The sequence below is a fragment of the Rhinatrema bivittatum genome, chromosome 7 (assembly GCF_901001135.1).
Source record: "Rhinatrema bivittatum chromosome 7, aRhiBiv1.1, whole genome shotgun sequence".
Taxonomy (NCBI): Eukaryota; Metazoa; Chordata; class Amphibia; order Gymnophiona; family Rhinatrematidae; genus Rhinatrema; species Rhinatrema bivittatum.
The window spans coordinates 137,192,474-137,207,018 of record NC_042621.1 but is presented as its reverse complement, the minus strand read 5'-3'; the positions used below and the strand labels follow the sequence as shown (position 1 = coordinate 137,207,018).

The window sequence follows — 14,545 nt, the reverse complement described above, 5'->3', positions numbered from 1 at the left end:
ACCCACTGATATCTATTCCTTATATTCTGCAAATGTGAAGCCACTGTTGAAAAATATGGCCAGATCTTTAGATTCTTGGAGAGCATTACCCCTGTCACTGACAGGTAGGATACATTTGCTAAAAATGATGGAGATACCAAAATGGCTATATCTAATGCAAATGTTAACTGTCTGGTTAACTCGAAAAGACTTTAATGAAATAAACAGGATTATGGGGAATTTCCTCTGGAATGAGAAAAGGGCTAGATTGCCCTGACAGTATTGATGAGGTCAATGAATCATGGTGGTCTAAATTTCCTAAACTTATACCACTATAATCTTGCATGTATGATTAGGCATATAGCAGGCTGGTTATTTTAGTCCTCATATTTTTCCCCTTGGTTTGGCCCAATATTCTTTAATACTCTATGTCAAATAGATGCAAAAGAAGTCCCAAAAGAACTGAAATCCCATTTACTAGTCAAATCCTGCAGGAAAGCATGGATGCAGTTGTGTAAACTGTCCCTACATAAAGGAAGAGTCTCGTTTTTTATGAGTACCTGTGGGAATCCTCAATTTTTATCATGTTGGGATAAAGTTGAATTTATCAAATGGGCCAATTGAGGCCTGAAAAGCCTGAACCAACTGTTTATTACAAATTCCAATATAATACATAGTTTTCAAGATGTGCAAGAAGAATTCTCCTTATCTCATAAAGATTTCTATGCATACTTACAGCTCAGACATTATGTTCTTGACCATCTTAGGGTTTTCCCCAATCTTGGCTTTAGTGGAACTTTGAACGAGATACTGTTAGGGGAGATGAAAAGGAATCCCTCAGTTGCTTTACTTAATAACATTTTGGGGAGACTACAAATTCCAGGGGAACTCACAGAACAATACTCTAAATGGATAAGATGGTCAAGGTTTACATTTTCAGAGATGGAGTTTGGGAAGTGCTTTAGACACATCCCAGGGATCACTGAGAACATTGTTCTAAGGGAAACACAATACAGATTTCATGCTCAGTTCTATCTTTCACAAGAAAGAGCATTTCAAGCAAAGCTAAGCCCTTCTGCAGTTTGCTTGAAATGTGGTAAGGCAAATGGTAATTATGTGCATAGTTTTTGACTATGCCTGAGATCCAACATTTTGTGATAAAGTGAGCTTCCAATGCTTGAGTTTCTTGTTCATTTACTCAAAGTGAAAATCTGATTATTCAGATTCTATGATATGATTGCCCTTGATCTGATTCCAATTCAGAAACTCTTTTTAGACAAAGCTGGAGTTATTGCCAAAAAAGCAAGCTTATCTACCTGGGTTAAAAAAGGTAGCCCAGCTGTGGCTCTGTGGCATTCTAGAATGATCAAATTATTAATATTTATTTATTTATTTAAATCTTTTTCTATACCGTCGTTAAGGTGGGTACCATCACAACGGTTTACAGTAAGGCACAAAAGTAATGCTATTAAAATCTATCAGTTTACACAGGTGCCATTAGGTTCGGTAACATAGTTTTTAATCAATGTTAGTTGTTAAATGAGTGTGAGCACTATCATGTCCAGTCGATTCTATAGCAGTTTTGAGTCTAGGACTCATTCTATAAATGTAACTTATCTTTAGTGATGAATTCAATTAATTAAATTAAAAACATACACCCTTAGTGATTCCTGTTTGTGTGGGTGTTTCAAATCTTGAACTTCCCTGAATTGAACCTTGCATTTCCCTGGATTCTATTTTCCCTTCTCTTTCTGAAAGGCTTGTTTAAATAGCCAAGTTTTTAGTTTTTTTCTAAATGTTTTGTTTTCTCTTTGTAGTCTTAATTCCAAGGGCATGGAGTTCCATAGTATGGGTCCCGCTAGGGATAACGCCCTTTCTCTTACCTGGGTTAGTCTTGCTGTTTTGACTGATGGAATGGTTAGAAGTGCTTTGTTGGCTGATCTTAGATTTCTGTTGGGTATGTGTACGCGGAGGGCTGTGTTAAGCCAGTCTGCGTTTTCGTTGTGTATTAATTTGTGTATGGTGCATAGTGTTTTGTACTGTATTCTTTGTTCAATGGGTAGCCAGTGCAACTCGGCCAGTGTTTCCGTAATGTGGTCTCTTTTCCTTTTTCAAGTTAATACTCTTGCAACCGTGTTCTGCAATATTTGTAGTGGTCTTATAGAGGTGTATGAGTTCCTCACGACAAAAACTTGTTATGTTTTTGTAAGGATGTGAACCCTGGGCCGAGATGAGAGATGTCTCCGCCCACAGGGAGGAGCCCTGTGAGCCTCACCATTAGTAGGCGCGGTCTCAGCAGTGTAGGACACAGTTGTATGATAGAGACTTTATTATGAAGGAAGGAAAGCAAAATCTGCAGAGCGGGAGATGCAAATAAGTACAGTTCTGAGCAATGGGGTATACCCAGGGTGATACCACTAATGTGAAGATCCGGTAGTGGCCCGGTACACCGAGGATGTCTAAACTGAAGAAGATGATAATGAGAAAGTCTGAGGTGCAGGAACCCAGAAGTGGATCTTGTAGCTGGAACGGCAGTACCCTGCGACACAGGGTATACTGGAACAACTTCTACTGAAGAGGGAACAGTAGTGGCCCAAGGCACGGGGTACACCGCAGAGAAGCTTCAGTAAAGCTAGTATCATTGAAGTCTGTAATAAATTACTTACAAGAGGTAGTTCTAGGAGAGTGACCAGAGAAGCGGGTCAAGTAGAAGTCCAAGGCAGAAAGGCCCTATGAGGAGCGGATAGCCAGGAACACGGAAGGTCCCCCGAGGAGCGGGTACCCAGAGCGTCTACACGCCAAGAGAGAAATCTGGAACTGAAGTCCAAGAATTGAGCGGATTCAGCAACGAGGGAACTCCTTGCTAACTCATTGAAGCAACAGGCCAGTCAGCTTAAGTACAGCAGCGAGCTCACGTCATCTGGAGGGGACGCCCCTGAGGTTCCCACCATGATGTGTACAAAGGAGGCCCTTGCGCGCATGTGTGCGCGCATGCCTTAGGTGATTCCAGAGACATGTGAGTTAACATTCCATTCTAGTCATACCTATTCTAGTCATACCTTATCTAGTCATATCTAGTTTTCATATTTTAATGTTTTATTACTCCTTCCAAATATGTTAACCATTTGTTTCCCCCTATCTTATGTTACCCTCCGTTCCATGTAAACGTTCTTTTCTTAATGTTCCATGTAAACCGATACGATGTGCAAACGGTTATCGGTATATAAAAAAACCTGAAATAAATAAATAAATAAGATGGCGGTCGGCAGCACCTACGCCGTTCCGGGGACTCTGGGGAGGTCAGCGGTAGTTGGGGGAGGCCACCATTCTTCCTAGGATTGACAGTGCAGGGAAAAAAGAGGCGAGCATGAGAGGTCGCAGCCATCTGCAACCGACGGGCGTAACAAAACTCAGTCAAATAAAAAATACAGTATGGATGTGTGGCAACACTTCTTAGACCAACTTTCACCAGCAGTAAGAAATGTGATTTTAAACCTATGAAGGGTATTATGTTATGAGAGCACATAATGAGAACATGAAGATTGAATTTGCTCGTTTTGTGCATATTTTGTATTGGCAGTAGCTCTGATATTGATAAGAGTTTATTATTTTATTTCATGTCATTGGCCATTTTGTGAAAGTAGACTTTTGATAAATACCAGTGCTGGGGTGGGGGGAGGGGGGGAGGGGACTAAGAGAAGCAATGAGTATTAACCCTGTGTTATAGGTTGAATTTGCTCCTCTTGTTCTATTGCTGTACCAATGATGTGTATTATGGAATGGTATTGTATTGTTCATATTCATTGTTTCTAAAAATTCAATAAACAAGTTTTGGGAAAAAAAAGTAGTTTCCAAAACTGTAAATCTTAATCTACTATAGGTCTCGGAATCATCATAGCACAAAACACCATTGCGATCAACTTTAAAGTATAATGTAGAAATGCAAGATAGTGTGCAAATTATTTCACAGTTAAAGCGTCACACACAGAGGGGAATTTTTAAAAGACATTTATCTAGGTAAATGGACTGTGTGAAAATTGCCCAGCGTATATGCAGGTAAAAGTGTATGTAGTGCTCAAAGGAGACAACAGCATGCATAGTTTTACATTTTCAAAGCTACACGCTTTGTTTTTCAAGAAAAAAAGAATCCTCACAAAAAGCAGATGCATATCTTTGTGGGGAATGTTTCCCTAGGCAATTTTCAAAAACAAAGTATGTGTGTACTTTCCCTTTGAGAACTGGTGCAAAGTCCATGGGTAAAGATATCCACAGACTTTGAAACTACCTATATAATTTTGAAAATTACTCCTTTATAGTATTAAGGCTGAAGAGTCTCCACACTTAAACTTGGATTTAGAAGTTATATTATATTGTGCCTGCGATTTTCCTAAAGTTGTTAGCTGGTCTTAAAATGTTTGGAAGATACTTTTCTAAAGGACAGATGAAATATGCAGACTGAGAAATGGTGTCTTAGGTTATACCACCACATCTCAGAATTTTTATCCAAAATATACTGGGCTAACATCACAGATTTTTTTTCAGATTATTATTTATTATATAGAGCATTGTTGTTGAAATAATGTTTCTGTCTCTCTCTGAAGAAAGGACACAAAGACCCTTTTCCTGCGGAACAGCACTCTGCTAAGTGTAGCATGGCGAATCACAGGCATGGATAACCTGGGGGAAGATTTTGCTTTGTCTCAGGACCAGGGCATTATTGGGCCTCGTTCTGAGTTCAGCCTGCAGATTCACTTCAGAGGCACAAGGGCTATCAACATAAAACGATTCATTCGACTGGAGGTAAGACTCCTCCCCCCCCCCCTCCCCCCCCCACCACACACACATCTGAATTTTATTGGAAACCAGAACTTTGAGCAACTGCCAACTGATTCTTGAGAAAACTGTTTTTTATTTTATACTGTATCATCTTTATTTGAGAAAATGCTCTGTTTAGCAGTACAACACATTCTTGTTAGAAGCATAAACTTTTGAGCCGAGGGAATGATTTAAATCAAATTAATCGATAATAATAGTGGCTCCTATCAACTGCGAATGGGAATGTGAAATGAAAGAATTTTGTCCCATTCATTTATTAAGAACAGACTGATAAAGCTTACCACAAAGATACTGTTAAGCAATTGCCTGGATTCTGGAAAAATAGCAACTTGGCTGAAGGCCATAATTTGAGAACTTTTAAAGCAACACAACTTCTGACAAGCCGCAATAGATGAACTGTGGAGAGAGGGGAAATGTAGAGGCAGTACAAGCATTTTCTCAAAGCGTATGTACTAGAGCTAAATTTTCTACTTTTAATAGATTTTGGGCATGCTTGGGACAGATATGGAGGGCAGTGGTAGGAAAGTTAAAAGACATGGTGGGGGGGGACCTAATAGGAATGAAAGGAGCTGCTGTTGGGTTACATATAGGAATTTATATGTTCATTTACCCAAAGTGAAAGAATATTAACTAGACTAGATGGGACAATTTGGTCTTTATCTGCTGACTTTTATGTTACTACTTACTAAAACCATTTTAAATAAAATGACCAATTAAATGTTTTCATTTCTGAGCAGTCTAGAAGGTAGGACCTAAGGTAATGGGCTGGATCAGAAACTGGATATTTGCTAGGTACTTGTAGCCTGAATTGGCCACTGTTGGAAACAGGATGCTGGGCTTGATGGACCCTCGGTCTTACCCAGAAAGGCATTTTCGTATGTTAGTTGAGGGATAGACAGAGCATGGTGATAAATTGAGTAAATCTGAAAAAAGAAAGGTAATGTGGAAATTGCCTCAGAGATTAGTCCTGGGATCAGTTCTGTTCAAATTCTTTGTGAGTGAAGTTGCAGAGGGATTTGGATAAAAGTTTGTATTGCAGATGATATTAAATTCTATAAGAGAATGCTTATTACTAAGAGGGTAGACAGTATGAAAAGTGATGTGAGAATATTAAAACATGCTGAGTCATGTATTTTCATTGTAGAAATCTAAGGGATGGCTGAGTTATTCATGTCCACAAAACACGAAAGAGAACTTGGAGTGATATTATCCAATGATTCCAACATAGCAAAAGTGTGACAAAGTGATAAAATGAGAAAAATAGTTAGAAAAAAACTGAAAGGAGCAGTTACAAAGGTAAAAAGTGTGCAAGAGGTATAGACATTGTTAAAAAATACCATCCTAGAAGCACAGTCCAGATGTATTCCATGCATTAAGAAAGGTGAAAGGAAGGCAAAACGATTCCTGGCATGGTTAAAAGGTGAGGTGAAAGAGGCTATTTTAGCCAAAAGATTTTCATTCAAAAATTGGAAGAAGGATCCTTCAGAAGAAAATAGGATAAAGTATAAGCATTAGCAAGTTAAATGTAAGACATTGATAAGACAAGCTAAGAGAGAATTTGAAAAGAAGTTGGCCGTAGAGGCAAAAACTCACAGTAAAAACCCTTTTAAATATATCCAAAGCAGAAACCTGCGAGGCGGTCAGTTGGACCTTGAGATGATTGAGGGGTTAAAGGGGCACTTAGAGAAGATAAGGACATCAAGGAAAGATTAAATGTGTTGGAAAAGTGGATCCTTGAGCCGAGACGAAGTTGTTGCTACCTCCAGGGGATGGCCCATGGAGGTCCTCGTTGTCGGCGCGGCAGTTCTGGGAGGGAAGACCCAATAGGAGCTTCACCTGTACCAGCTCTTGTTCCTCGCAGGTTGAGCCCTTGGGTACCGGGGCCAGCAGGACTTAGGCACGGGTCTTCCCGGGTGTGGAACCAGCAGGCGGGGAGAGACGACATTGGAGGAGTCCAGGTGTAGAGACCGGCGGCGATCAAGCAGAGTCAAGTAACAGGCAAGGAGTCAGGGCAGGCAGAGATCAAGCAGAGTCAAGTACCAGGCAAGGAGTCAGAACCGAGAAAGAAAGTCAAGGGACGAGGATCAAAGCAGGGACCGGAGGCAAGGAACAGGAACGAAGAGAGTCTGAGTCAGGAATCAGGAACGCAGAGAACTCACACTCTTTGGGAGAGCAGGACCCATCGCTGAGGTGAATTGGGAGCAGAGAGGCAGGTTTTAAATACCTACCTAGCCTGACGTCATCAGCCTGGGTCATGGGAAACTTTCCCGCCGGGAAATCCAGTGACTGGCGCGCACGTGCGCCTAGAGGGGGAGACCAGGAGGAGCTGAAGTAGGTGGCGTTCGGGGTGCCGCAAGAGCAGGCCGTGGGCGGAGTCTGTGGCTGGGAGCGGCGGCGGAAGAGCCGGGCCTCTGGCTGGCGCAGGTGAGGGGATCTGGTTGTGGGCCAGTGCAGCCGAGGTTCCTAACAGTACCCCCTCTTTTCTGCCCCCTCTTAGAAGGCCCGGGTTTGTCAGGATGCAAGGTGTGAAACTGACGAAGAAGAGCCTTATCGAGTATGTTGGAGGTGGGCTCCCAAGTGTTTTCTTCGGGGTCGAAACCCTCCCATGCAATTAGGTATTTCCATCTCCTGTGATGACGTTGTATGTCCAGTATTTCTTTCACCTGATAGATTTCTTCTTCAGCAGATAGGTCCTGGGGTTCTGGAATCTCCCAGCGTGGCCAGGAGGGTTTGTCACGTTTGTCACGTTTGTCACGTTCCACGTCTCACTACTTAAGCCAGGGGCTTAAGTAGTGAGACGTGGAACGTGTTGTATATTTATAACAAGGAGGGCAGCCTCACGCGGTAGGTGATTGGACCAATTCGTTCTGTGATGGAGAAGGGATCGATGTACCGGGGGACCAGTCTCATTGAAGGTACTTGTAGCCAGATGTGGCGGGTGCTAAGCCATACCTAGTCTCCAGATTTGAAGAGAGGTGCGGGCCGCCGGTGCTTATTGGCCATTTTTTATGCTTCCTCGGCCACCCTTCAAAGGTGGTCCTGTGTATGGGTCTAAAGGGTGTGCATTTGCTGGGCAGTAAGCTGTGCTCCATACGATAGCACCGAAAGAGTCGTGGGAAGCGGCGGAGCTGGTTGTCTACCATAGACCACCAAGAAATGCGAAGAGCCGGTTGAAGAATAGACGTGCGAATTGTATGAAAACTCAGCCCATGAGAGTAGTGAGGACCAGTTGTCCTGCCTGCTGTTCACAAAGACGCATAGGAAGGCCTTTAGAGGCCGGTTAGTACGTTCGGCTTGGCCGTTGCCCTGCAAGTGAAACGCTGTAGTAAAGTCTAGCTGGATCCCGAATTTCTTGCACAAGGAGCGCCAAAAGTTAGCAGTGAACTGCACTCCATGGCCCAACACAATGTGCTGGGGAAGATAGTTGGGTGAATAGGTGGGCCAACTCTGGGGCTGATGGCAGTTTGGGAAGGGCAGTGAGGTGGACCATCTTTGAAAACCTATCCACGACCACTCAAATGACGTGAGGACCATTGGAGGATGGCGGGTCCACCACGAAGTCCATGGATAGATGGGTCCTTGGGAATAGGTAGCAGTTGGAGTAGATCCCACGGTTGTCCAGCAAGGGGTTTCTGTTGGGCGCAGGTCAGGCAGGAGTCGAAATAGGCCTTGACATCCCTCTCTACTTGGGGCCACCAGTAGTAACGTTGCAGCAACTCAAGTGTGCGGGGTTTTCCAAGGTGTCCGGCTGTGAGAGAATCGTGGGCCCAAGTCAGGACCTTCTGTTGGAGTCGAAGAGGCAGAGCAGTCTGGGTGGCAGCGAGAAGCACCTTCACTGGGTCAATAATGTATTGGGAAACAGACGGAGAGTCTTCTGTCTCAAAGGCTCTAGAGAGAGTGTCAGTCCAAGTATTTTTAGAGGCTGGTCGGTAGGGGAGGGAGAAGTTGAATCTGCTGAAAAATAATGACCGACGGGCCTGGCAGGAATTTAGTCATTGGGCGTGGCTGAGGTATTCAAGATTCTTATGGTCTGTGAAGACTGTAATGGTGTGCTGAGCCCCCTTAAGCCACTGCCGCCACTCCTCGAACACTATCTTGATGGCTAGAGTTCTTTTGTCTCCAATGCTATAATTCTTCTCAGTGGGAATGAACTTCCAGGAGAAGTTAGAACAGGGCAGTAGGGCTCCTTTCTGAGAATGTTGGCTTTGGACTGCCCCCACGGCTGTCGGAAGCGTCTACTTCCACCACAGGTCCTTGAAGGCGGTTATTGCCTCGAGTGGCCATTGTCCGGTATTGGCCCCCTTCCTGGTGAGGGCAGTAAGGGGTGCTACCAACCAGGAGTATTGTGGGATGAAGTGCCTGTAGAAGTTAGCAAATCCAAGGAAATTCTGGAGGGCCCGGAGTCCTGTAGGTTGGGGCCAATCCTGGATACTAGAAGCCTTTTCAGGGTCATTGTGAAATCCTGTGGACGAGATAATGAAGCCCAAGAAGGGAAGCGCCTCCTGTTCAAACAAGCCTTTTTCTAGTTTGCAAACAGCTTGTGGTCCCGTAAGCATTGAAGTACCTGTCTGACCTCCTTGCAATGGGAAGCGAGATCCTTGGAGAATATTTGTACGTCATCAAGGTATACGATGATGCAGGAGTGGAGCATGTCCCAGAAGACTTCATTCATAAGGTGTTGGAACACCGCTGGTGTGTTACAAAGACCAAAGGGCATCAATAAGTACTCATAGTGGCCGTCTTTTGTATTAAAGGCGGTCTTCCATTTGTCGCCTGGCTTTATGCGCACAAGGTTATAGGCCCCTCGGAGGTCTAACTTTGTTAATAGTTTGGCCCCCTGTAGATGATCCAGGAGTTCGGGGATGAGTAGCAGTGGGTACCGGTCTCTCCTGGTGATGGCATTCAACACACGGTAATCAATACACGGCCGCAACGACCCGTTCTTTTTTGCCACGAAAAAGAAGTCAGCTTCTGCCGGGGATGTGGACGGCCAGATGAAGCCCCTGTCAAGGTTCTCTTGAATGTACTTGGTCATGGCTTGGGTCTCTGGTAGTGATGGGGGGTAGACTCACCTTCGCGGGGGCATGGTATGTAGAAGGAGGTCGATCGCACAGTCAAAGGAGCGATGTTCAGAGAGTGTCTCGGCCATCTCCTTGGAAAAAATGTCCACAAAATCAGTGTACTGCGCAGGCAAGGTAAGTGAGGTAGTAGTAGCCACGAGAAGATCAGGGTAAGACACCTCTTGGAGGCAGGAAGAACCCCAGGAGGCTATTTGCAGCATCTGCCAGTCAATGTGAGGGGAGTGCTTCTGGAGCCAGGAAAGACCCAAGACTACCAGGTGAATCATTTTCTCCAGGATGAAGAAGGTGAGCTCCTCTTCGTGAAGAACCCCGATGCGGATTTTCACCGGAGCGGTAGTGCGGCTGATCCTCCCGGGAAGAGGGTCCCCTCGGATGGAAGAAATAGTCAATGGTGGTTCTCTGAGCAGTGTGGACAGATCCAGATGTGTGACTAGATCCGCCAGGATAAAATTCCCTCCGGCGCCAGAATCAATCAGGGTTTGGGTAGTGAAGTCCTCATGGGTGTGGCAGAAGGTCACAGGCATAATACATTGGAGAGCAGAATTAGTGCAGCCCAGGGTCATCTCCCCACTGACATCTAGGCTCTGGTGTTTCCCTGCCTCTCGGGACACTGGGCCAACAAGTGGCCTTTACCAGCGCAGTACAGGCATAGGCTTAAGGTATGCCGTCGCAGCCTTTCTTCAGGGGTCAAACAGTTCTGTCCCAGCTGCATGTGTTCCTCCATAAGGGGTGTCGTGGTAGGCAGTGTTATGGGCCGTGAAAAGGACAGGGCTAGCACCACTGGTCTGCGGGAGGGGCGCAATTCTCGAAAGCGTTGCTGTAGTCTTTGGTCAACCCAACCAGCAAGGTCAATCAGAGCCTCCAAGTCCTCTGGGAGGTCCTGGGCAGCCAGCTCATCCTTAATTCTGGAAGACAACCCTTCCAGAAAGATACTCCAGAGGTTGTCCTCCCGCCATCCCAGCTTAGATGCTAGAGTATGGAACTATACCGTATACGCCATCAAGGGGCATGACTCCTGTCGAAAGTCCAGAAGCTCGGAAGCGGCTGTAGACTGTCTTCCAGGCTCATCAAAGACCTGTTTGAACACTTGGATGAAGCGTGGGAGGTCCTGGAGCAAGGGGTTGCCTCGTTCCCAGAGGGGGAAGCCCACGAGAGTGACTTGCCATCCAGGAGCGACAGAATAAAGGTTGCTTTGATTCCGTCATTGGTGAACTGGACCAGCTGTAAGGTAAAGTGCATGAAACAGTGGTTTAAGAAGCCACAGCACTGCCGGGGATCTCCTGCGTAGTGAGGAGGCGCCAGCAGATGGAGGTTCGCTGCAAGAGACGTGGGTGCTGGAACCGGGGCCAGCTGGGGACTGGAAGATGGAGTAGAGTCCAGTGGATTCGCCAGGCACTTCATTGTGACAGCTAGCACATCCCAGGCACTGCTGTTGTTGCTGCAGTTTCTGGGCTATGCCAGGAATGGCCTGTAGACCAGACAGGTCTGCCGAGTCCATAGCCTCAGCAATCTGTTGGAAAAGTGGACTCCTGAGCCGAGGCGAGGTTGTTGCTCCCTCTAGGGGATGGCCCCTGGAGATCCTCGTCGTCGTCGCGGTGGTTCTGGGAGGGAAGATCCATCAGGTGCTTCACCTATAGCAGCCCTTGTTCCCCGTAGGTTGAGCCCTTAGGTACCAGGGCCGGCAGGAATTAGGTGCGGGTCTTCCCGGGCGTGGAACCAGCAGGCAGGGAGAGACGGCGTTGGAGGAGTCCAGGTGTAGAGACCGGCAATGATCAGGCAGTGTCAAGTACCAGGCAAGGAGTCGGGGCAGGCGGAGATTAAGCAAAGTCAAATACCAGGCAAGACGTCATGGCAGGCAGACATCAGGCAGAATCAAGTACCAGGTAAAGAATCAGGGCAGGCAGAGATCAAGCAGAGTCAAATACCAGGCAAGGAGTCAGAACCGAGAAAGCAATCCAAAGGATGAGGAGCAAGGCAGGGACTGGAGGCAAGGAACAGGAATGAAGAGAGTCTGAGTCAGGAGCACAGGAGTCAGGAACACAGAGAACTCACACTCTTCAGGAGAGCAGGACCCATTGCTGAGGTGAATTGAGAGACGAGAGGCAGGGTTTAAATACCCGCCTAGCCTGATGTCATCAGCCTGGGCTGCGGGGAACTTTCCCATCACTGGCCCTTTAAGTCCCATGACTTAGCACACGTGCGCGCCTAGAGGGGAGACCAGGAAGAGCTGAAGTCGGCGAAAGTCGGGGCACTGCAAGAGCAGGCCAAGGGCGGAGTCAGTGGCCAGGACCGGCGGCGGAAAAGCCGGGCCTCCGGCTGGCGCAGGTGAGGGGACACAGTTGTGGGCCAGCGAGGCCGAGGTTCCTAACAAAATTATTTCCTTTCTTCAGTGTTTACTGAAGAGGATGTTGGGGAGATACCCATTCCGGAGAAGGTTTTCATGGGTAGTGATTCAGATGCACTTAACCAAATCACAATAAACCTAGAAGATGTGGTCGACCTGATTAACAAACAGAAGAGTATTAAATCACCTGGACCGGATGGTATACACCCCAAGTTTGTGAAGGAACGCAAAAATGAAATTTCTGATCTATTAGTAAAAATGTGTAACCTATCATTAAAATCATCCATTGTACCAGACGACTGGAGGGTGGCTATTGTAACCCCAATATTTAAGAAGGGCTCCAGGGGCGATCTGGGAAACTGCCTGACTTTAGTGCCAGAAAAATTGTGGAAAGTGTTCTAAACATCAAACTCACAGAACATATAGAAAGACATTGTTTAATGGAACAAAGTCAGCATGGCTTTACCCAAGGTAAGTTTTGCCTCGCAAATCTGCTTCACTTTTTTGAAGGGGTAAATAAACATATAGATGAAGGTGAACTGGTAGATATAGTGTACTAGCAACTGTACCCGTTCTACGCCCAGGCGGCAAGCATTTTTATTGGCATATATGCTCTTGTATGGAAATGTTAAGAACATAAGAACATAAGAAAATGCCATACTGGGTCAGACCAAGGGTCCATCAAGCCCAGCATCCTGTTTCCAACAGTGGCCAATCCAGGCCATAAGAACCTGGCAAGTACCCAAAAACTAAGTCTATTCCATGTAACCATTGCTAATGGCAGTGGCTATTCTCTAAGTGAACTTAATAGCAGGTAATGGACTTCTCTTCCAAGAACTTATCCAATCCTTTTTTAAACACAGCTTTACTAACTGCACTAACCACATCCTCCGGCAACAAATTCCAGAGTTTAATTGTGCGTTGAGTAAAAAAGAACTTTCTCTGATTAGTTTTAAATGTGCCCCATGCTAACTTCATGGAGTGCCCCCTAGTCTTTCTACTATCCAAAAGAGTAAATAACCGATTCACATCTACCCGTTCTAGACCTCTCATGATTTTAAACATCTCTATCATATCTCCCCTCAGTCGTCTCTTCTCCAAGCTGAAAAGTCCTAACCTCTTTAGTCTTTCCTCATAGGGGAGCTGTTCCATTCCCCTTATCATTTTGGTAGCCCTTCTCTGTACCTTGTCCATCGCAATTATATCTTTTTTGAGATGCGGCGACCAGAATTGTACACAGTATTCAAGGTGCGGTCTCACCATGGAGCGTTACAGAGGCATTATGACATTTTCCGTTTTATTCACCATTCCCTTTCTAATAATTCCCAACATTCTGTTTGCTTTTTTGTCTGCCGCAACACACTGAACCGACGATTTTAATGTGTTATCCACTATGACACCTAGATCTCTTTCTTGGGTTGTAGCACCTAATATGGAACCCAACATTGTGTAATTATAGCATGGGTTATTTTTCCCTATATGCATCACCTTGCACTTATCCACATTAAATTTCATCTGCTATTTGGATGCCCAATTTTCCAGTCTCACAAGGCAGTACTTAAAAGTTTAGTTGACTAACTGAAACTCTCCTTCCAGCTTCTCTAAAATTGTGTTGTAATGCCTCCATTACTAGACAAAATGAAATATTATTACTGGTATATACCTGGGCAGCCCTTGTCTTGAGAATCCCCATTTGTGTGGCTGAATTCAGTCCTGCTTATCCATGGAGAAAATGAAGTTGCTTACTTGTAATAGGAATTCTCTGTAGACAACAGGACAATTCAGACACATAATGCCACCCTCCTGTCCATAGAGTTGAGCTTAGCTTGTGAAATGACTGAGGAGACTTGTGCAGAAGCAGCAGTTGCTAGATTTCTAGGTCTTTCTAATCTCTCAGAGCACATTCTGCATGTGCCATCCAGTGATATCACCTCCTTGTGTGGCTGAATTTTTCTAGTGTGAAAAGAGAGCACCTGTTAAAGTTAAGCAATATTGTTTTCCCAAATCTAAATATTTTTTCTTTGAGGGGGACAATTTTCAAATAACCTGTATATTTGCAAACTATGTGAGTGCTTTTAATGCACATAATTCAAAACTCATTTTCAAACAGAAGCTGTCTGCACTGTTTTTCTTTGAATATTAGGCATTGTATCTTAAAAGCATAAGCATATAGGGGTAAATTTTAAAAAAGAACCCTCGTGCCGGGTAGCGCGCGATTTTATAACATACGTGTGCTGGCATGTGCATGTTATAAAATCCTAGTCAGCGCATGCAAGGGGGGTAGAATTTCGCAAATTCGCACGGC

At 45.0% G+C, this 14,545-nt stretch overlaps 1 protein-coding gene across 1 annotated transcript in view; it reads left to right on the top strand.

Annotated features, from left to right (window-relative positions):
• HYDIN (HYDIN axonemal central pair apparatus protein) overlaps positions 1–14,545 on the top strand; it is a 1,819,717-nt gene that overhangs the window by 1,231,111 nt on the left and 574,061 nt on the right. The window contains exon 53 of the mRNA XM_029609235.1: positions 4,581–4,779. Coding sequence (XP_029465095.1) covers positions 4,581–4,779 — 199 coding nt within the window. The remainder of the gene's footprint in view (positions 1–4,580; positions 4,780–14,545) is intronic.